The sequence below is a fragment of the Solanum verrucosum genome, unplaced genomic scaffold, assembly GCF_900185275.1.
Source record: "Solanum verrucosum unplaced genomic scaffold, falcon-dt-bn FXZP01000141.1, whole genome shotgun sequence".
Taxonomy (NCBI): domain Eukaryota; kingdom Viridiplantae; phylum Streptophyta; class Magnoliopsida; order Solanales; family Solanaceae; genus Solanum; species Solanum verrucosum.
In genome coordinates this window covers 632,930-657,593 of record NW_026020335.1, presented here as the reverse complement: position 1 = coordinate 657,593, position 24,664 = coordinate 632,930, and the positions used below count along the sequence as shown (strand labels likewise).

General features: G+C 36.3%; 1 protein-coding gene across 2 annotated transcripts in view; it reads right to left on the bottom strand.

Moving 5' to 3' along the window:
* The window catches only part of LOC125836849 (kinesin-like protein KIN-7K, chloroplastic), a 54,814-nt gene extending 30,910 nt beyond the window's left edge, over positions 1 to 23,904 (bottom strand). The window contains exons 1-12 of one of the 2 annotated variants that reach the window (XM_049516009.1): positions 23,714 to 23,904; positions 23,160 to 23,404; positions 22,983 to 23,080; positions 21,771 to 21,860; positions 15,222 to 15,274; positions 11,629 to 11,694; positions 11,500 to 11,553; positions 10,018 to 10,077; positions 7,583 to 7,661; positions 3,751 to 3,818; positions 3,562 to 3,624; positions 2,821 to 2,925 (exon numbers count right to left, since the gene is read on the bottom strand). In XM_049516009.1, coding sequence (XP_049371966.1) covers positions 2,821 to 2,925; positions 3,562 to 3,624; positions 3,751 to 3,818; positions 7,583 to 7,661; positions 10,018 to 10,077; positions 11,500 to 11,553; positions 11,629 to 11,694; positions 15,222 to 15,274; positions 21,771 to 21,860; positions 22,983 to 23,080; positions 23,160 to 23,404; positions 23,714 to 23,755 — 1,023 coding nt within the window. In that variant the 5' untranslated portion in view covers positions 23,756 to 23,904. Of the gene's footprint in view, positions 1 to 2,820; positions 2,926 to 3,561; positions 3,625 to 3,750; positions 3,819 to 7,582; positions 7,662 to 10,017; positions 10,078 to 11,499; positions 11,554 to 11,628; positions 11,695 to 15,221; positions 15,275 to 21,770; positions 21,861 to 22,982; positions 23,081 to 23,159; positions 23,405 to 23,578 lie in introns of both variants that reach the window. The other variant, XM_049516010.1, reaches the window with a different exon arrangement.
* Positions 23,905 to 24,664: the final 760 nt, after the last annotated feature.

The following is a 24,664-nucleotide window of genomic DNA, read 5'->3' as shown; positions in this document are numbered from 1 at the left end:
GAGGCTGAATATCGATCCATGTCTACTGCTTGCTCCGAGGTTGTATGGCTTCGTGGATTACTTGCTGAGATTGGATTTCCCCAATCTCATCCTACTCCTCTCCACGCTGACAATACAAGTGCTATTCAGATTGCTACTAACCCAGTTTTTCATGAGAGGACCAAACACATCGAAGTGGATTGTCATTATATACGAGAAGTTGTAGATAAAGGAGTCATTACTCTTCCACATGTGTCCATGATCTTCAAATAGCTGATGCGTTTACAAAATCCATGGCACGGCAACGCCATCATTCTAGTAGGCAAATTGATGCTTCTTGATCCACCAGCATCAATTTGAGGGGGGATGTTAGCATGATAGACAACTAAATGATTGTATATATTAATGTAATTATATAGTGATATAAATTAGCATGATCATATACATTTGTTGTAGAATCATATGAATAAATATTGTGATAGAATAGCTGATTTGGAGGGATAGCAAGGCAGATTTAGAGGGATTCAATGGCAGATTTGTATAGATAGAATAGCTGATCTTTAGGGATAGGAATGGCGGATCTTTAGGGATGTGTAATCTTTATTTTCTCTATATAATGGAAAGACTCTCTCACTTTGAGAGGCATTCAGCTGAAAATTGACACACACGACATACCTCTTTTAACTTGACATTGTTCATCAAAAACTTAAAATGATATGCTATAGTTTGGTACTTCAAAAATAAATCATCAAAAATTTCGGGTTTTTAAAATCTTTTGTCCTTTGTGCACATTACAATTGTGAGTAATATAAGAGAAAAATATTATTGAATTGTATATCTACATTGTTACATTGACCTCTATTTATTGATACTACATTACAATCCTTATCCAAGTAGGATTCTTCATACTATTCATGTTTCTATTCCTATTCTAACACTCCCCTTTAAACAAAATACAAGTCATATGTACCGAGCTTGTAACAGATGTAACTTATATGAGGACCGGTGAGGGACTTGGTGAAGATATCTGCAAGTTGATCACTCGACTTCACAAATTGTGTAACAATATCTCTTTAGAGTAACTTTTCACTATCATTGATAGTCAAGCTCAATGTGTTAAGTCCTCTCATGAAATATCGGATTTGATGTGATATGAAGGGGTACTTGGTTATCACACACATGTTCCATCTGAGTTCTGACTGATTTCTCCAAATTTTAGTTCTCTAAGACCATCTCCAACCCACCTCAATTTTACTCTTCATTCTCTATAATTGGAGAATAAAATAGAGAGTGGGCACTCCAACCTACCTCCATATCACTCTCTATTCTTCATATTTAGAGAGGTGAACAATCGTTCTCCAAATTTGGAGAACTACTATTCACACTCTCTATTTCACTTTTCCAATATTTTATTATTATTTTTATTACTTTCTAATTAGCATATTATTTTACATATAATGTCATTAATTAAATATCTAATATTCATAATTCTTTTTAAATGTAATATAATATTTTAAAAAATATATTATTTAATATATACTACTTCCATCCCGAATTAATAGTATTTTAATTTTTTCTAATTTTCGTCAATAATATAATTTGATTTTATTATTAATTTTAACTATAAAGAATACACAAAATTAAAATGATAAGATGAAAAATTTAATTTAAAAATACAATACATAATATGATAATTTAAATACAAGATAACAATACAATACATAACATAATAATTTAAATACAAGATAAAAAACAATACAATACATAACATAATAATTAATTTATCACAATAATAATTTAGTAATCTGGTAGGTCGTTTCCAGATTTAGCACTATTCGAAAAAATTAGGATATGATCCAGAGAATTGTTGCGATTGCGGTTGTGATTGCGGTTGTGATTGTCGATTTCTTTTTTCAAGTATTCGTTATTGCAGGTAATCACGAACAATTGGATCACTAATAGCTTCTAAATTTGTCATTAAAATTTTATTTTCTTCTCTAAATTTTATATTGCATGAAAATTATATAAAGTAATTATTAGGAAAAGAAATAAATGATTTATATTATGAAATAAGAAAATAAGAATGAAATAGAAATAATAATATAATATTGAGGAGAGAGAAAAAGATTCTTTTTTAGAGAGTAAAATAGAGAATTGGGTTGGAGTTGGTTGTATGAAAAAATAGAGAACTCTATATTTGGAGAGTAAAATAGAGTGTAGGATTGGAGATGCCCTAAGCAACTATTTAAGCCAAATTAGCTCATAAGTTGCTATAGTCATTGCTCGATATTCTGCTTCTGCTCTAAATCTCACCGGAGGTGACGACCTCTTGGGCGGAGCGTGGTAGGTCAGTTTGTGGTGGCGTTGGTTCGGGTTTAGTCGTAGGGAGATATTGGACCTCTTCGTCGGGTTGGTTTCGCACAACACTAATCAGAAGTGGAACTACACGTATCAAAATTGAAGAGTCACTAGAAAGACGCACGGTGACTACTTTCTCTTCCCCGAATGCTTCTCAACTTGGCTTTGATGCCATGTCACAAAATATAAGAGAAAAATATTATTGAATTGTGTATCTACATTATTATACTAAGCCCTATTTATAGACACTATATTACAATCCTTATCCAAGTAAGATTTTATATACTATTCATATTCCTATTTCTATTCTAACAGAATGTCAAGTCAATATACCTGATGACTGATCATAAAAACGGGTACTTTCTTGTATATAAATTTCTCTTAAATAACTAAGCTACTTTATTACTGAAATGTCAAAAATGATGATATTAGTCCAGAAAAACTATTTCACTGATGATAAAATAAAGTTGTTTGGGTCCTTACAGTTCCAAGAGTCAGTAGGCTTTTGTTGATGTAAGATCCCTCCTTTCGGCGCACACCGGTGGTTTCAGCCTTTGAGCTCTCAGAACCTGCCAAATCAATAAGGTGCTGCAAGCATATTTTTTATCAAGAAACAGAAAAGTTGGAAATGAAGAGTTAGAAGTTCTCAATCAAAACGAAGATGAACTCTTTGAGACAAATAACAAAACTTGAACCTAGTTGTTAGGAAGTGAGGACTAGTTTAAGTCAGTAACATCTTGTTTGGATGGTTGTTACGCATTGTTTCATGATGTATCGTATTATATTGTTTTGATACATAAAATGATGACAGATCGTATCGTTTCTATCATTTCATAATATAACACACTAGCAATATGAATAATAAACTCACAATATTACAAAGAAAAAGTTGGGCATGAGAAGGATTATTGTAAAAAAAGATGGGTGCAGGGTACAATAGAATTATTAAATAATAAGTACGGACAAAATGAGAACAAGAAAAAAGGTAACAACACATACGCCAAATCAGTTGTTACATAGAATGGCACTTTGATTGTTACAAAACAACGAATTTAACAATATGATACAAAAAGATTGAAGTAATAATCAAAACATATATTGTATTTGAAGTAATAATACAACATAATACAATAGGTAAAAACCATCCAAACAAGATGTAAGGAATGTATGATTTGTTCAAAGTGATTATGTTGAAGTCTAACAAGTCTAGAGCAGAGTTTTTACCAGCTGTGACAAGGTAACTGCCCCTCCTTCACTATATTCACCGCAGGGGCTACTTTCTATTGTCTGTTAAAAGAAAGTTAGCTAAAATAACAAAATACACATTGTTTCAATGAAACTGTATATGCAAGTAAATATCAAATAGCATAATGAATCACAGATTTATAGTTCATTAGTGAAAATATAAAATACCAGCGTAAATATTGTATGACTTCTGCTACTGAGTAGATTGAAGTTTGTGGAACCAACATGCCGATGCTCTGCAAGCAGAAAACCAATTTTCAAAAAACTGAAAGCATACTCCCTCTATCCTAATTTATGTGGCACCCTTTCCTTTTTTGTCAGTCCCAAAAATAATGTCAACTTTCCATAATTAGAAACAATTCAACTTAGAAATTCCTCGTGTACCCTTAATTAAATGATATATAGCTAATAACGACTGAATATTCATCCTACATTTTAGCTTATTCTTGTTTTAGTTGTTTTTTAGTTTCTAGAATAAGAGTTTATCTCAATCACTTCATTATCCTATTTTATCTCCTATAGTTATCATGTACAAACTTTGTATATATCAGGACTCTGTATCAGCTGGGTATAGCCCTTGATGGAGGGAGTAATGCATAACTGTAAACTCTAACGAAGTACATAAAAGAGATGAACAATTCCTAATAGAATGTACTTCACAAAGGAATTGAGAAGACGACAAGGAGGATCAACAGCCTTTATTGTTATTTTTATATGTTTGATGTAAGTGTTCCTTTATATATAGGTCGTAAAATTTGGCACCGCCTTGGTGCAATTAATAAAAAAAATCAATAGGTGCAATTAATAAAAATATTTTTCCAACTTAAACTCACCGTAAGTATGAGTACACCTACCCTCCCCAGACCCCACTTGTGGCTATGGAGTCAATTGCTTTCCATATATAGGAGATATCAGGGATTAATGCAAGCATATTTCAAAGATATTACAATTTGGAAGAACAAATATTTATAAGTGTAAATAGCAGATTTTAAGGCATGAGAATCAAAATTCTTTCTATTTAATGAAAGAACTTGCCATTTGAGAGCAGTCATTCAGCAAACTTGACAAGAATATTCCCCCACCCTCCCTTATTGTTTATAAAAAGAAAGAAACGATTGTAGACATAATTGTTGCACGAACTCATGGGACGGTGATCAGATGCCGTGAGTTCAAGTTTTTCTTTTTGTGATTGAGCTGTATTATATGTATTGTTGTCTCTAAAATTGGAAGCCTCATGGGAGGGATTGATTGTGGCTGTTTTGGGTTGTTAATGGAGGGTGTGGCAGTACACCAAGTTTTTGGTTGTGGTGGACTGTTTTGAGGGTCCCACTTTGTTATTAGCTATTAGAAATGTGTCCATTATGTATTTAACTTGTGGCTGTTAAAAAGGGAAAAGGTAGAAAGAAGCATATGTATAAGAAGGATCCAACGAGCAAGTCGCCGTCTAATAGCCAACATATTGCTGATATGGTTCGAATGTGTTAATGGGATGTTTGTAATGATTGTACCACTTGATTTTGTTTAGAGTATCTAGTTTAAGGAATTGATATGCTCCTCTTGGCATTATCCAATTTAGGAAACATTACTAATATACATATGCTCCTTTTGTCATGGTATGTTTAGCAAAATTCTGTTTCTTAACTTGTAGTGAAGGAACTTCCCATCGATGGAGAAAAAAACTGGTTTGGTATCTTAGTGTGAAATGTGGACAATTGTTGATCAACATCAGTTAATTGTGTGCTTTTGCACGGATACAAAAGTAGATGAGATATTACTCCCTCCGTTTCGAAAAGAATGGTCTAGTTTGACTTGGCATGTTTAAGACCACAATATTAAGCAGGTGAAAAAGGAAAGCAGGTCATTCTTTTTTAAAGAAAGGGAGTATTGAATTATGTATTTGCATTATTACACTGAGCCCTATTTATAGACACTACATTACAATCCTCATCCAAGTAGGATTCTATATATAATATTTCTATTCATATTCCTATTCCTATTCCTAATCTAATTCTAACACTCCCCCTCAAACTGTTGCATAGAAGTCATATGTACCGAACTTGTTACAAATGTAACTAACACGAGGACTAGTGGGGGACTTGGTGAAGATATATGCAAGTTGATCAATCGACATCACAAATTTTGTAACAATATCTCCCGAGGGTATCTTTTCTCTAACAAAGTAACAATCACTCTCAATGTGCTTAGTCCTCTCAAGAAATACCGGCTTTGATGCGATATGAAAGGTCTCTTGGTTATCACACACAAGTTCCATTGGGTCAATTTCTCCAAATTTTAGTTCTCTCGGCAACTATTTAATCCAAACTAACTCACAAGATGCGACATCCATTGCTCGATATTTGACTTCTACACTAGATCGAGCAACCACTCTATTTCTTACTCTTCCTGGAGACCAAATAACCTCCTACTAAAACAATATATTCGGGTGTAGAACGTCTATTAGAAGGTCATCCTGCCCAATCAACGTTTGTATATCCAATGATATGATCATGGCCTCGATTCTCGAAGAGTGGTTTGAGTGGTTCTTTACCTGAAGCTAACTTTATATTACTTTTTTTGATAATATGTGGTTGCTATATTTTGACTTCTTCCCATGATCACCGTGGAGAAAAGCATTCTTAATGTCCAACTAATGAAGAGGCCAATGATGAACGACAACCATAGATAGAAAATGGTGGACATACGCTATTTTAGTCACTGAAGAGAGTATCACTGTCATCCAACCCAAATATTTGAGTAAACCCTTGAAAAAAAGTGAATCTGAAATAGAGAGAAAACACTAAACACTATTAGAAAACTCAAATATGGCGGAAATAGTGTTAGTGGTCGCCAAAAAGTGCTCAAAATCAGGTATAAAATATGGATAGTCCCGGAATCAAGAGTGAGTCGATATTGAACAAGTCGCTAAAAAATTAGCGGCAACAACTCACACACCGACTGTGGTACTGACGCGGGCATTGGAACCCTAGATCGGCGACGGTGGTTGGAGTTTGGTCATCGGGGGTTGCTGGACCTTATGGTGGTGTTGGATTTTGCAAACACCAACAGAAACAAAGATAAGTTCTAATAGTCACCAGAATTTGCACAGTGACTTCTGATTTTACTGGAATAATGCACAGTGATACTATCCGAAAAAGTGGCCGAAATAAGCTCAGCGCCTAGCGCGTGTAGTAGATCTCAACATCTCACTGGAGAAAGCTGCTTCTAATGGCGTGTGGAAGGTTTTGTGCTGGTGGAATTTTGTGGGTTATGATCACAAGAGGTAAGGGACCATGTGGTGGTGTTGGTTTACACACAACACTCACGAATACGGGGTTGACACAAAACAACCCTAGAAAGTTACCGGAATTTGATGCATGGTGGTAATTTTGACCTAATTTTCTTTCACCCGATTTTCTCACCAATGCTCTGATACCATGTAAGAAATATAAGAGAAATATTTTTTTTTGAGAGACAAGGGTAACTTTGTATTCACACCAAAAAAAATTCATCATCCAAAAAATGATGAATTGGAAACTTACATCCCACCCATGGGTATACTGACAAGGGTAAGAGAAATATTATTGAACTCATACCTACATTATTGCATTATAGAGTCTACATTACAATCCTTATCCAAGTAGGAATCTATATACTATTCTTATTCCTATTCTAACTCTAACAGAAACATTTCCATTTATATTTTCTTTGTTGAAGATAGTTATACCGACTTATAAAAGCATAAGCTCAGTGGTTTGGGCTTGGGACTTCCATGTTGGAGGTCTCAAGTTCGAAACCCCTTGTCACTCAGCGAAAGCAAGGGGTTTGCCTTCTGGGTCGAGCTCGTCGCACCGGGCTTGCCTAGTGCGGGTTACCTCCCCTATGTGGTTTGCAAGCTATTGAATAGGAGCGGGGGTTTTACCCTGTGCGCACCCAAAGGGTAGCGGCTGCGGGTTTCCCTTGACATCAAAAAAAAAAAAAAAAAAAAAGCATAAGCTCATACCTTCCCCAGCAGCAATAAGGGATAGAGCATGAGCAGGAGACAAAACAACTTCTTCCTTGATTCCTTCCACAAAGGTCCCCTAAAATCAATAAGAAGAACAGCAAATGAGAACACTTATTTAGAAATCAGGATGTTGAAGGGCAGCGTGCTACATAATTTCAAAGTGGTTAACATCAAATAAAAGAGTTCAACATACTAAAATAGCTTAGGATGGAGAAAAATGAGCATAGGCAAATACTTTACAAAAACCGAGCATAACCAATACTTTACAAACTAACAGGAACACTGCAAATTACTTTAATTAAAAGAAGACCACTGCAGATCGAAAAAATTAGCATTTAATGCTTTGTTTAAAGCAGCTAGAAGCTCAACAAATGCCAATCTCTGGAGTTTGGATGAATAAGCGTGTGAGATTGGCTTGTAGGAGAAGGCCCTTATTGTAGATTAAGTCGCACCCTGACCATCCCATCAGGAGGATGCTTATTAGCATTTGATACAGAAAGCTGGCTGGAGAACCCAGAAGAAGTAGAATGACCCTAGAGGTGCTATAACCATTATATTGCTTAATGTCTGCACTAACCGAGTACAATAGTGATGTTAGATAACAGTGACATTAAATAAGGTATAAGCAGCAAACGGAACCTAGATTGTAGCTCACAATAGAACCACAGATGTACTGCTTTTTTCAAAATTCCCGCAATACTAAATTAATTTATATCCAATCAACATTATTATGAAGTTGTGAACTACAGCAATCCAGCTAGTCACTCTATACATATACATCGGTTATATAAGTACAATCCCCCTTCACTGGAGCTTCTGTTCTCAACCGACGAACACCTAGATTTGTACAAGTCATTAAATGTCAAGAAAGACGCTACCACTTGATATGCCGAAATATTTTTTAATCTAAATGAGGAAGTATCCGTGGTGGTATACATTCTTTATCAGATCTGTAGTTGTATGTATACATTGCAGCAGATATATTATTTATGTGAACTTAGTGTTGTCCTGCTTATTATCTCAAGGGGGCTCGCACAATTTTTATTATGTGCCAGCAAAATCCTTCAAGCCAAACTTGGGTCACTTTAGATGGGGATTATGTATTCATGAATAGAGATAATTTATCTGTTATATTCCCAGACTCTCTCCAACATAGCAGGTAAAAGCTCTCATTAGCTGAGCCTTTTTAGAGATTGAAAGGTTAAGAGGAGTTCTTTTAGATTGATAAGAATTGCTAGCCCCAAAAAAAAAAAAAAATTGCTAGCCGAGTTGTTCACAATGGAAAAGGTAGTACAAGGCGGATGTATGGGTGGCGCATGTCACTAGCTCAAATCTTACCAGGCGAATACTTAGTGGAGAAGGGTAAAGCACAGATCCATTATCCATCGAGTTTCGAAGTTGGAGTACAGTGAATTCCTCAATTATCAAAATACTTTCCAGAATTAGAAGACACCTTTGTAAAGTTAGTCATGTAGTTAAAGTAGTTATGGTTCACATTGCAAATAAAAGGAGTTCCCCGATGCAGGAACAAACCTTTTGTTTACATTCCAGAGGATTAGTACCTGCACTTCTGTCAAGGTTTGAACAGTTTCAATCCTTCTTAGCTTAGGGATAGAACAAGTTCCCATATTCATACTTTTTTGCATTATCTATCAAATAACCACTGAAGTGGTTTATTTCAACAGAAAAAAAAAGGAGAATTTCTAGCAGAGTTCAAAAGGTCTCTTTTACTATCTACTCAATAGTAGTTCAAAAGTAGCTTTGCTCCGCAAAGATTTCTCAATTTCCAAGTTATCGTAGTAGCCAAGTAGTTCATGCAACTACTTAACCCCCAAGTTATCACGTGCTCCATGGCCTGTAATGGTAAATGCTACTAACCAATGAGGCAATGATTAGTCCAAACTCCAAGCAACGGAAATAATGCACAATAACCAGCATCTTCTTTCAATAAAGTTTGAGGTGTTGTCGTTGCTGAGGTAAATCTAGTATTTGGAACAAACTGCTGACAATGCCATTAATGTAGCATTCCTAAGGAGGCAACTACTCATGCATGTAATTTATGATTGTTCTCCACTGCAGGTTCACAACATTTTACATGCGTAGATATATGTGTCCAATAGGTTGATCCCTGAACCTTGTTTTTCTTTTTGATTAAGTAAAATTCTATTAAATGAACCAAGAAGGTGCCAAGAATAGATTGATCATGCTAAAATAAACTGCACTTCCTCCAAGATGTAGAAGTGGCAGTTTCTTTTTATTTAAAGAGATACCAGCAGAAAAAACAAGAGCTGCAAAGTGCCAAGTGAATGGAAGTTAACAAAACAACAAGAAAGTCATATAGTTAATGATTTGATGCAGCATCATAAAGAAAACTAGGTGTTTATCAGCAGTGTTTACGTGAACATGCATAAGAATGTTAATGGAAATAAAACCTGAGTGTCCTCTCTGATTCTTAAATTCTGTCCAGCTGGATTTAGCAAGTCATTAACAACCTGAATAAAGCAGACATTACGTATACAATCAACTAACAGAAAACTGCTTCTACGTTAAACACCTATGACCATTGACAAATCCTATGTGGCAATTTGATGGTTGAGTTGGAACAAGTGCGTGAATTTCACGCGTATAATGAGCGCAAACATTAAAATTTAGACTAAAAATTATTAAAATAAGAAAAGGAAAGAAAAAGACCAACAATAAAAAAGAAAAAAAAAATCTGCCACCTCTTTCTTCTTTCTCCCACTCCACCCTCCGTTCTTCCCCCCATTTCATTTTCCTTTCTCCCCTTCCCCTTTCTTCCCCCTCCCCATTTTCACCACCTGAAATCAATATTTGAGAAAAACAATTAGGAAAACCTTCAAACTGAAGATCTATATTTTATTTTGAAAAAAGGTTCTGAAATTGTTTGTTTATGATGCCGGTGAAGATGGTTTTCATTTTTAAAAGGGTTTTAAATCTGTTAAGTTGAAGCTGAAATCTTTCTTCATTTTTTCGTTCTTTTATCTTATTTTTGCTGTTGGGGGTGAAGGAAATTTATTTCGGTGAATCTCTTTTATTTTTTATTATTGAAAGAAAAAATTGACAATAAAATGGTGGAACAAAAGAGGATGAAGATGGTGGAAGGAAGAGGAAGGTTCAGTGAAGGAAAAGGTGGAGAATGGAGATGGTGGGTGGGTGGGGGTAGTCCTAAGGTGGTGAAGGTGATGATGGATTGAAAAAGGGAAAATTCAAAAAAGTTGTTTTTATAAAAAAATAATATAAAACTAATAAATTAATATGACGTGTGATAGAAAATCCGATGTGGCCACTGATTTGTCATTCATATCGGAACGTATTAAGAGCACGAAAGGTAAGGTCGTAAGGAGGGTTTAAAAAAGTGTGATTTAACAACTACAGGTTGCTTAAATGAAACTTTGAAGAGTACAGGGGGAATGACAAACCGGAACAAGTACAAGGGTCTCTTAAAGCATTCCGCATTTATATTTAATGGTAGCTATTTGTTGAAAAGATGAAAAACAAACTTCATCATTATCCACAATGGTGGAAATCAAGGATATGGAAAAAGTTCATCATTTAATTAGAAGGGGTCAAGTAATTAGGATAAACAACAAAAGGAAAGTAGATCAAGAAAAGGGATTAACGGTTGAAATTCTAGATGTATTAGACTCCCACTAGAACATATGAATAGCTCCAGTTTCTTAGAGTCTTTTATTTGAGATTAGGGTGCAAGTACAACCACTGTACTGTTTGATCATGATCATTTATAGAAATATACAAAGTTACCAATTTCAAAAGAAAAAAAAAAGTAGATCAAGAAAAGGGATTAACAGTTGACATTTACTACACATATACCGAGCAGAATTACGAACTTGAAGCGAAACAGCCAATTTCTTCATAAATGGTTGGAATCTCACCTCATTGTAGATCTCCAGGTATGAGACACGAAGCAGAAACTCTCGTCTTGGAGTCTAAACCAGCAACAAATTCAGCCACATATTTATATTGAAGTATAATCCATAAAAGGTTGCACTAACAAGAAGTACCTCTTGGATAATGCTGAAGGCATCCTTCACAGCCAATGGTATAATACCAGGAGATCTTTGATCACCCTATGATGAGACACAAGTTACATAGAATTATCAGATTCGTTCCTCAAATGAACAGTAAGTTGATTAGATATGCCTCTATATAGCATAATCTACAGGGAACTGTAACAGCAGCTCCAATTTTCAAGCAAACAAAGAGCCAGCCTATCATGTGAACCTACACTTCCAAGGCAATTCAAAGATTTGTGAACTCCTTGTAGAATGAATCAGCCTTAATAAAAGCCATCATGTTGTAACTTAAAGCAATGAAAAGGGGTTATCGCATCATAGGTGATCCCATCCACTTTAGAGAAGTTTGAGCTTCAAACAGCGGTGCACTAAGTGATCCCAACAAGGATCCGTCACCTCTTTGAATTTCAACTTTGAGGAGTCGGATTAATATTGGCATTGGATAATGGATGCAGAAATTAGTTATTTTAATTACAATTTAACTTCTTTTGCACTAAACCCATAGATGCTTTCTATTTTTCCCATAAATTGTGTGCTTCACTTCAAGCCCCATGGGCCTTGTCGCTTTCTTCTGCTTTTTGCTTTTAAAAGCACTAGTATGGATGACGCATGAGTTCAGATATTTCAGGAACTAGACAGAATGGTATACTATCCCATAATGTTCCCAGGTATAGATTTCACTGTCTATTCCTGATTCCTGAAGGTTGGCTTCATTTTTTTTCTCATTCAAATGTTTGTAAGCAACAGAAACCCCTATCTTCCAGTATGTACTTTTCAATTTTATCATTAAATATCTTTATTTTCATAAATAGTACTGTTAGACAATGATCTAATGTAGTTTTAACTGCAATATCAGTAAGAGACAAGAAGCTGCAGAGAGAGAATAACAGTTCACCCTGACAGTCAAAAGCCCAAGACATTGGAGACAACTGGCAACTAGTTAGTAGATCCAGCCACATCCAAGGTGTCGGAAGATCCAGGCAACCAAATCACAGAAGTGGCTTCCTAGACGGAACAGCCACGCACTGACACATACCGGGAGGAAGGAAGTAATTTCCGTGAGTCTCAATCATGCGCGGCACTTGCAACGGATTCTAGTGCAACACCACTGTTTCCAGCCCATCCAGGGAATGGCTGGAGAGGGGCATAGGGAGAGAGGACGTTAGGGAGGTGGTGAATAGCTGTAAACAAGAGAAAACTCCTAGGGGTCTGATGGTTTCTTTTCGGCTTTCTTCCAACAGTACTGGAACAAGGTTAAAGGAGAGGTGTGGAAACAATAGCTCCATTTGACGAAATCGAAAGTTCGAGAAGAGACTCAAAGCATCCTTAGTTGCCATTTTTTCGAATAGGGAAGGAGCAGCAAGCATCAAAGACTATCAGCAAAATAGTATTTGGTGGGTCATTTGGAAATAAAGGTATCTTAAATGTTTTGAAGGCAAAAGAGAGCACACACACAAGTTGAAGTTCAATTTATTATTCCTCTTAGCCTTTTGGTGCAACACACAAAATGTATATGCTGTAGAGAGCTTCTTCGATATTCTCAGTTATCTCCCAGGCTAGAGTAGGTAGGAACTGAGTTTTTGGAAGGTTCCTGGATATGAAATAGAAAAACTTGTAAGGCTCCTGATGTAATCACTGCACAATCTTGGTGTTTCTTTTGCTTATAAAATGTTCATGTATCCAAAAGAAAAATAGGAGGCTGTTTGAAGGGATAGATTCTGGCTTTATACATTTGAGGAATAGCTTCTCTCCTTTAGTCAATTTTTTTATGCACCATGAAGTTCCTGTTTCTGTAGAAACTTGGGAGTCTTTGGTAGAGCATAGGTTCCCTACTTTTAGATTCTTTACTTCTTTGTATATTGGTTGTATATGGGATTTAAAGAAGGTGTTTGGATTGACTTAGATCCTGTTTGCATTGGCTTAAAAAAAAGTAGCTTTTAAGTCAAAAATAAAAAGTCAAACTTAAATGACTTTTAAGTAGAAATATAAAAAGTAGGGGGAGGCCTACTTTTGGTTTTTAACTTATTTTAAGTCATTTTTAAGTTATTTTTAATATTGTCAAACACTTCCTAACTTATTTCAAGTCATTTCCTGACTTATTTTAAGTTATTTTTATATTTGTCAAACACTTCTAGTAGTCAAGAACTGACTTAAAAGTAGGTTTGACCAACTTTTAAGTCAATCCAAACACCCTCTTATTTTTAGGTGTTTTTGGCTTTTAAGCACTTTTTAATTTTTTAGAGGTGTTTGGCAAAGACACGAAGTGCTTTTAAGCAACTATACTTTAGGCTTAAAAAGTACAAAAAAAAAAAAGGAAAAAAGTAAAACCTACTTTTGCCTTTGGACTTTTAAGTCACTTAAAAAAGCTTATCCAAATACCCCCTTAACCTTACAGCCTATATATTCAATATAAATTATTTACTTTACAAAAAGAAACAATCTTACCATAGTCTTGTTATCATAACACTGGAGTCCTACAAGAAATTTTGAGAACTTAAAAGTTCCTTCACAATGATCAGTTTCAAACCATTCACTGAACTAAGCAGTTTCAATATCTGTTACTGCTTCTGGTCCTTCTTTTCGTGTGGGGATATTTACTACAAAAAAGTAAAGTTGAGCTATCTTAAATCCTTTCAATGATAACCAGATTCTAGCCAAATTTAATCTTTATTTCTTTCTTTAGCACGAATGTATTACCATTAAAAGAATAAGAAAAAACGGAGTGTTTTACCTATTAACAACCTTTGATCTAATCCCGTTTGTTCACCTGGTTTTTGAGTTCTTCAATATGATATGTTAAAACGTGTTTCCTTTAGATATTTTCTTTTGTCAAGTAAGTTCATATGTATTCTTTAGATATTTTTCTTTTTCCTTTTAGTGATAGTCTACATTTCCTTTCGCATCTACTCAGTCCAACCTTCCATGAGTGGCATGGCTGCAATAGGCTTATTATCCATACATAATTTTAGAGAGAAAATGGCTATTTATTTCATTTACACACGCGAAGTGGAAATCATTAAAAATATATCCAATGAATAATGTCAAAGCAAGAAAAGCAAAGAATAGATCTACTAGGCAGCTATGAACAGGTAATAATGTAGTTGTGTAGCACTTATCCATAAACACTTGATTAATGAGATCATCCACACAACACTACGATCAAAATCTGTTTACACAAAAATAAAAGAATAATTCCCTGTCTAAACGGCATAGCAGCACATATATATAGTAGCAAGTTTAACTAGAGATAAAACAAACTTCTACTGTCCAATTCTTGCATATGTTTTTTATTTGGGCACAAATATAGCTTCTACAAACAAGACAATGCACAATTCTTTTCCAGAAGAACGGGCATGAGGAAACCTAATAATAAATGCAAAAGACCTAATAAATAAAGCTAGAAGAAGTAATCAAATAGGATTTCCATTCTTCCAAATGTAAGTCCTTAAAGATAAACTTCCACTCCTAAATCATGTTCAACCTGTACACTCACATAAGGATGTTTACAAAGATGCATGATGGAAGAGGAAAGGACATGCTCTGTGTAGATAAAATCAACAATGTAGAAACAATTATCTTACATGCATGGTATGGGTTTTCCCGCTGCTCGTAACCCCATACGCAAAGATCGTGCCTGCAATTGAAAACATCAAGGATGAATATCAGACTGTAAATGAGAACTATCAGCATCTCAAATTTCCTCTAAGGAGGAAAGTCGTTCCAAAAATCAGTAAAACTGTTGTGAGAAATATATACGAAAAATATTATTGAATTGTGTATCTAAATAGTTACATTGAGACCCTATTTATAGACACTACATTGGAATCCTTTCCCAACTAGGATTCCTATTCTTATTCCTATTCCTATTCCTATTCTTATTTCTATTCTAAGTAGGAAATACTTATTTCTATTCTAACACTCCCCCTCAAGCTGGTGCATACAAATCATATGTACCTAGCTTGTTACAGATGTAATTAATACGAGGACATGTGAGGGACTTGGTGAAGATATCTGCAAGCTGATCATTTGACTTCACAAATTTCGTAACAATATCTCCCGAGAGTATCTTTTCTCTGACAAAGTGACAGTCAATCTCAATGTGCTTAGTCCTTTCATGAAACACTGGATTTGATGCGATATGAAGAGCTGCTTGATTATCACACACAAGTTCCATCTTATCAACTTTGCCAAATTTTAGTTCTCCCAGCAACTGTTTGATCCAAACTAGCTCACAAGTTGCTGTCGCCATTGCTCGATATTCTGATTCTGCACTAGATCGAGCAACCACATTCTGTTTCTTGCTCTTCCACGACACCAAATTACCTCCTACTAAAACACAATATCCGGATGTCGAACGTCTGTCAGAGGGTGATCCTGCCCAATCAGCGTCTGTATATCCAATGATATGCTCATGGCCTTGATCCTCAAAGAGTAGTCCTTTACCGGGAGCTGACTTTATATATCGCAGAATACGAACAACTGCTTCCCAATGACTATCACAAGGGGAAGTCATAAACTGACTTACAACACTCACAGGAAAAGAGATGTCAGGTCTAGTCACTGTGAGATAATTCAACTTTCCAACAAGTCGTCTATACCTTTCAGGATTACTAAGTGGCTCCCCCTGTCCTGGAAGAAGTTTAACATTCGGATCCATAGGAGTGTCAACAGGTCTACATCCCATCATCCCTGTCTCCTCAAGAATGTCTAAGGCATACTTGCGCTGAGAAATAACAATACCTGATCTAGACTGAGCAACCTCAATACCTAGAAAATACTTCAATCTGCCAAGGTCTTTAGTTTGGAAGTGCTTAAAGAGATGTTGCTTCAAATCGGTGATACCATCTTGATCATTACCGGTGATAACAATATCATCAACGTAAACAACCAAATAGATACATCGACTTGGTGCAGAATGCCGATAAAACACAGAGTGATCAGCTCCACTACGAGTCATGCCAAACTCCTGAATTACTGTGCTGAACTTCCCGAACCAAGCTCGAGGAGACTGTTTTAGACCATAGAGTGACCTGCGCAATCGACATACAAGGCTACTAGACTCCCCCTGAGCAACAAAACCAGGTGGTTGCTCCATATAGACTTCTTCCTCAAGATCACCATGCAGAAAAGCATTCTTAATGTCCAACTGATGAAGAGGCCAATGACGAACGGCAGCCAAAGATAGAAAAAGACGAACAGATGCAATTTTAGCCACAGGAGCGAAAGTGTCACTATAATCTAGCCCAAATATCTGAGTATACCCTTTGGCAACAAGGCGAGCCTTAAGTCGATCAACCTGACCGTCTGGACCAATTTTGACTGCATAAACCCAACGACAACCAACAGTAGATTTACCTGCAGGAAGGGAGACAAGCTCCCAAGTACCACTCTTATGTAAAGCAGACATCTCATCAACCATAGCCTGCCTCCATCCAGAATGAGAAAGTGTTTCACCTGTAGTCTTAGGAATGGAAATAGAGGACAAAGACGACACAAATGCATAATGGGGTGATGATAGACGATGATAACTTAAGAAGGTATAATGTGGGTTAGTATTTCGAGTGGATCGTATACCTTTTTGAAGTGCAAGCGGTTGGCTAGGAGGAGGCAAGTCCGCAGTAGGAGCAGGGTCTGGCGCATGACATGAATCATCTGGGACTAGGGTTGGACGTGGACGGCGATGATAAGTTAGTAGTGGTGGCACTACAACTGGAGATGTAGAAGTAACCGTAGATTCCACAAAGGTTGGCACAGGTAAAACCTGAGGTATGGGTAAGACCATAGAGACATCAGGATGATCAGAAGATGTATAGTAAGGCTGAGACTCAAAAAATGTAACATCAGCAGACATAAGGTATCGATGAAGATCATGTGAATAACAACGATACCCTTTTTGGACTCGAGAGTAACCAAGAAAGACACATTTGAGGGCACGAGGAGCTAATTTATCTTTTCCTGGGGCTAAGTTATGAACGAAGCATGTGCTCCCAAAGACACGAGGAGGGATAGGATAGAGATGTGACTGAGGAAACAGTATGGAATGGGGAACCTGATTCTAAATAGAAGAAGAGGGCATTCTATTTATCAAATAACAAGACGTAAGAACTGCATCTCCCCAAAAACGCAATGGAACATTGGATTCAAGGAGAAGAGTACGAGCGGTCTCAATAAGATGCCGATTTTTTCTTTCAGCTACACCATTTTGTTGAGGGGTGTATGGACAAGTAGTCTGGTGAATAATGCCTTGGTGAGTCATAAACTCCCGAAATTGGGAGGATAAGTATTCTAAGGCATTATCACTACGAAAAGTACGAATAGAAACACCAAACTGATTTTGTATTTCAGCAAAGAAACTTTTGAAAATAGAAAATAACTCAGAACGATCTTTCATTAAGAAAACCCAAGTACATTTTGAATAATCATCAATGAAACTAACAAAATAACAAAATCCTAAGGTGGAACTGACTCTACTAGGACCCCAAATATCAGAATGAACTAATGAAAAAATAGACTCTGAACGACCCTCAGTACTACGAGAAAACGTAGCACGAGTGTGTTTCCCAAGTTGACACGACTCACAATCTAATGTGGATAAACTAGACAAACTAGGCACCATCTTTTGCAGTTTGGATAGACTCGGATGTCCCAAACGTTTGTGAATTAAATCTGGGGAATCTGTAACGGAGCATGCTGCTAAGGAATTTGAAGAGGTAAGATAGTAAAGGCCTTGTGATTCATGTCCTGTTCCAATCATCTGTCCCGTACTGCGGTCCTGCATGAGAAAAAAATCATCGAAAAAAGTTATGCTACAATGTAGGGCTTTCGTCAAACGACTAACAGATGCTAGATTAAAAGGAGAACCAGGGACATAAAGAACAGAGTCTAGGGTGACAGAAGATAGGGGTTTGGCTTTTCCAACCCCTTTTGGTTTGGTTTGGATCCCATTGGCTAAAGTAATAGGTGGAAGAGATTGTGAATAAACAATATCGGATAAAAGTGATTTATTACCAGAGATATGATCAGAAGCCCCAGAGTCCATGACCCATGTTCCAAGAGTACTAGATTGCGACACACAAGCAAAAGAATTACCCGCAACAGAGACATCAGGTTGTGCAACCGAAACTACTTGTGGAGACGTTTGCTTATTTGCACGATACTGAAGGAACTCAACATATTCTGTCTGAGCAATATGAGCATTATTGGATGGTTGATTAGGTTGAGCACCATATGCTACTGGTGGAGATGTCTGTTTACTTGCGCGATTTCGAAGGAACTCATTATATTCCTTTAGAACAATAGGATCATAACTGGGTGGTGGACCATGCAAAATATAACATATATCACGAGTGTGTCCAGGCTTATGACAATGACTACACTTGGATCGAGGTTTCCCCAAAACGCCCTCCTCCTCGCCGATTCTCCATAGATTGATATGTACGCTTTTCAAAGGTTTGAGATGCAAGAATAGATGAGTCAACAGTGGGTGATGAAACTACCTTGTGACTGGGAGGTGCCGCAAGACGAAGGAGACGAGAGAATAATTCATCGATTGTAGGAACTGTAGGGCTAGCTAAAATCTGATCACGTACAGAATCATGATCAGGAGGAAGTCCAGCAAGAGTAAGAACTAGAAACAATGTTTGTCTGTGTTCTTGTTGTTTTTCCACATTCGTAGTAACTGGCATTAATGTGTCAAATTCCTCCATGACTGCCTGTACCTGTCCTAAGTAAGTAGACATATCGGATTCTTGTTTCTTTAAGTTGGTCAATCGAGATATCACATCATAGAATCGAGATATGTCATTAGTGTATAAAGCACGAGCCTTTTCCCAAACTGTATAACACGTCTGGAATGGGCGAAACAAGGGCATCAACTTGAAATCAATAGAACGCCATAGGAGACTACATAATTGAGCATCTACTTTCTCCCATTGTGCTTTGGCTTTTGCATCTTCCTCACTAGTCTTTGCCTTTACATCTACCTCATAAGCCTTGTTCGTTAAGTGATCTTGGACACCTTGACCCTTGCACCACAACTCAACCGAGGAAGCCCAAGATAAATAGTTTGAACTTCCCAATAAAAGTTCTGAAGTGATTATAGGGCTAGAACTTCCAATCCCCATATTTTTGGAACCAAAAACATCACACCCAAAAGACATTATGCTAAATTTGTCTCGGAAAATTCAAATCTCGAAGAAAAGTCGCCGGAAACTGCCTGGAAATAGCTGGAACTCTAATTCCGGCGATCGGATCTGGTCAAAAACAGTATGGGCCTGGTCGGATTGGCTGGACGACCCCAACTGTCAAAAAAATCTCAAAAAAAATATGATCAGAAAAGCCCTCACGCGCCGGTGCGTGAGACAGATCTCGCCGGAAACTGCCACCTCCGATAGGCGCGTGAGAGCGCGTGGGGTGGTGTTTTCCGGTGGTTTTGGCTGGGGTTTGGTCGCGGGGGCTTTCCGAGCCTCGTGGTGGTGTTGGTTTTCGCACAACACCCACAGAAAGAAAAAAGTATAACAAAATCAGACCCAACAGTCACCGAAAATTGACATAGACATACGGTGACTTGTTTGTTCTCACCAATGCTCTGATACCATGTGAGAAATATATACGAAAAATATTATTGAATTGTGTATCTAAATAGTTACATTGAGACCCTATTTATAGACACTACATTGGAATCCTTTTCCAACTAGGATTCCTATTCTTATTCCTATTCCTATTCCTATTCTTATTTCTATTCTAAGTAGGAAATACTTATTTCTATTCTAACAACTGTGAGATCTATAAATACATGAAAAGGAGCAGTATATATGGTAATGGATGACAGGCTCTCATAACAAATGATTACGATAGTTGGTCTCAGAAGAAAGACTAGGATGAAATTACAACCATTCTGAGTTAATCAAATAATGTTCTCAATATAAAGGTACACTCTAGTGGATCATTTATGTTCTCTTTTCCCAATTTACATTTCATCCAATACATTATACACAAACGATCAATTACTACTGCAAGAAGTAAGCTACATATACTACCACATATTTCTCCCTGTTAGCAATTCAGAGTGGTGAACACTGAACACAGCACCAGTTTATATGTCACTACTTGCTATGAATCACAACTCCTTGATCCCAGTCAAGTTGGTAAATCTTGTAAAGTAGTGTTTTGAATTTAGAGATATCTTACGCCTACATTACATACTAGGATTCTAGCATTCAATCTTTAAGCTTGATCTGATATTGCTCGAAAATCATCAATTCTCTCAGGTCACAGTTACTGATAGTTATTCTAGAACTGGATTTGGCAAAGCCTTGTTTCAATCCGTGTATCATTTACAGGAACCTTACTGCACCTTCAGCTCAAGCTATTCTTTATTTACACTGCCTTTCTTCTTCTCTTTTTCTTTTTTTCTTTTGGTTTGATAAGTAAAGTTAATAAGCTATTGACTGTGTACTTGCAGCACACTTAGGTTATTGTCATGGATGCTGCTTACGATAAAGAAGTTTGGAAGATCATAGATAAGAAGATCTTTTGGTTCAATCCCAGCAGAGGCAAAAAACACTACGTGTTCTTCCTATCCAAGCCTTGATCGATGCAGTTACCGTGTTGGTGGGAGGTAGCAGGAACCCGTGGAATTAGTCAAGATGCATTCAAGTTAGCCCAGACATCATGGTTAAAAGAAAGATAAGGAGATCTTTTCAAGAAACTGAAATTACTTTTGGACAAGGAAAAACACACTCTAAGGATTGGTTGCTACAGATAAACCAGCTACCTAACAGAGGTCTAACTACAGGTCAAATTCCATGGAAAAAATATCATTCCTCAACTAACTCTCTGGTAGCTTGCTCACTGAAAACCACAAGACATGCCATAGATGGCAAAGGTTTCATGCTGGCTACACTTATCTTTAACACAGATATTTGCATTTGATAGGCACTTATTCAAAATCAAATGGGTATTCCACTATAACATTGTTAGCTTTCTGTATTCTTTTGAAGTATCAATTATCAGAAAAATATGCAAGCAAAATATGGTAGTTCATGAGGAGCAAATGCACATCCGATGCTACATGAACTCCATTTACTTGTGCAAACATAATCCTTGATCATAAGATTAGAGCTACATACCATTTATGCCTTCCATGGAACCACCAATAACATGCTGTGCAGCAACATCATAGACATGACGTGTTGTGGTGGTAGGACCAAAAACCCTATCTGTAGAGAGTCAACCACATTTGTTAGTTAGCCTCTGAGAGTAGTTAGATACAGAAGGACCCAGACATTATAATGCACAAGACAAGCATGTCTCACAATCAATTATTGAAACAATTGTCAGACACAAAACACAAAAAGAATTAAGACTGAATAATGATTATGGTTTTGCTGAAATAAGCAGTCTGGTAGTGAATAGTGAGCTCGAACAGTCTAACTACTGTGAAACACTAAAGCTGCAATAAACAATCAAACACCTGACTCAAACAATCAAGTCTGATATAGGATGCTGAAGCGTCCTTCTTATGCTAAATTTTCAGTCACAGACCAGTTCCTTGAGATGACCTCAAGTGACGAAGTGGCTCAAGTTTCAATTTCTTGTTCCTTCTAGCTCAAGGAACTCATATACCTTCAGCAGCATGCAAGATGAAGCAATTGGTGACTTTTTTTTCGGAATCATTTGAAAATGTTATCACTGGATATATGATTGAGTTTTCCTTTCTACCATTGAATGCAAATTAGGATATCTACAATTTGTTGATTTGTCATGCGAATTTATCATTTGCTCAGGTATGTTAAAACATTACTATTGCACTACATATATTATTTTATTTTATTCTTTGATAAGTACTGCTGCACTTCATAATATTATGACGTAGTTGACAAACATTTCAATATCAGTAGAAAAGGTCAATTCTTTTGTTGATGAAGTAAATAGCTTCATATGATGGCATCAAGAAGATGCATGGCTGTACAAAAGACGTTACAAAATGTAAAGAGTTAGCTCCATCATATGAGTGGTTATTTTGAACCAGGGAGATAACAAAATTCAAAATATTGTCAGTTATGTAGAGGGGACGCATTCTGCCAGCTAAATAGATACTAAAGACATCTAGCCTTAACAAAGTGATTTGGAGTTGATAAACCATCAAAAGAATATTTTTACTCTTACTCTAGTCATAAATTAAGTTAACTGAATACCATTTTTGGTTGAATAATAGGGAAATAGAAAGATATGAACTAGTAGCATCCAAGCAATAAGGAAGCAAACACTTATGTTACTAAATAAGAGCAATGCATTGTCTATGTAATACACAAAGAATAGCACTATACATCAAGACATACCATATGCATAAGCAAGTGAAGGATTATGCTCATTTCTAACAATAGTTTCTCCATCTGCGTACCATGAGATTTCCTCCCCTTGTCGAATCTCCCTTGGGCTAATCACATTAACGACTAAATTAATTTCGAAAAAAACGATGCCAATTTCCAAAACTGATAGAGTAAAATCAATTCCACCTTAGAGGTCGGAAACGCACTGTCACCGTAACATTCTCTTTGGGTCTCTCCGTCTCTACTGACACACTCTCCGAGTAATAAAACTGCGGCTTACTCCTAGCTGATGAGGAAGCCGGGGAGCTCACACCGTCTATAGAATGTTCTGGAAACTGCTTAGATGATGATGTTGTTGATGAGGTAGGCGAATTCGCTACTCTTGAGCTCAATTTCTGGAATTTCGAAGCTTGTTTAGTCGCCATTTTTTTCTACACAAATTTATCCATTAGAAACAAAACAGATAAATGTAAAATCTGAAAAAATAGAGACAATCAAAACCTACATTAATAGCTCAAAAAATTAGCAACAAGAAAAGGTATAAAAGTGAAAATTGCTACATGCATTTAGAGTTAGATTGGTGGAAAATACCTTAATCAGAGTACATACATCTTCACTTTAGTTTAAGATCTAAAAGTAGGTGATGAAAAAACAGCATTATTCTCTGAATATCACTTTTAGGTGAGAGGATTGTGTTTGGATTGGATAATCTGTTTCTCTCTCTAACTATTTTAGCTTACCTTGGAAGCGATGCACACTTTTTCTCTCTCTCTTACTTTCATGAAAGCTTAAACCAACTCTACTGTTTAGCAGAATGACACCATAACTGTCGTGTGTGTAGAGAGAGAAAAATGGAGAAGAGACAGAAAAAGGGCAGTCCCACACTATTGCGCTGTGTGTGATAACTGTGTGTAGGTATAGAGTAGGCTAGAGAGAGAGAGTGGGTGGGAAATAGTGCTACTCATGAAGTCAATAGAAAAAGGAGTTGAAAACAGTGAAGGGGGAAACTGGCAGGGTGGATATGTTAATTTTTACAAACTGTGGGGGCGGTTTGTTTCCCTTTTTGTTTAAATTGTGGGGGCAATAACAGCAAATTTATATTCGTTCACAAGATTCCTGTGTCAAAGAAGGACGAGAATTATGTGGGCCGTTTGGTTATGAGGTAAGTTCAAAGTTATTCATGAATGACTAATATTAGTTATCAATGTATTAATCTTAAAAATTATATGGTTAAGAAAACATATATTAATTAATTAGTCATCATAGTTATAGTCTTAGTTAATTATTATTTGAGATCAACATTCAGTGATTATTATGTGGATTGAAGTTTTGAGTTTGTATAATATAATTTGTATAATGTAATTTTGTATAATTGTTTAAATTTCAGATGTTTGCGTTTATATATATTCATTATTTTGAGTTTATACAAAAATAGCTCAATTGTACAAATGTATCTGTAAATTTTATAAACGAGATAGTTTAAACTATACCCACATGCCATAAATATGCAAATTATAGCTATGGAGCATAATCAAGTTTATTATAATGGCTATTTGAGAAAATTTCTCATTAATTTTATACTCCTTGTCACATTTCATGTGGCATTCTTTCCTTTTTAGTTTGTCTCAAAAAGTAAGTTACCTTACTATAATTGGAAACAATTTAACTTCAAATTTTTCTTTATCCGCCTA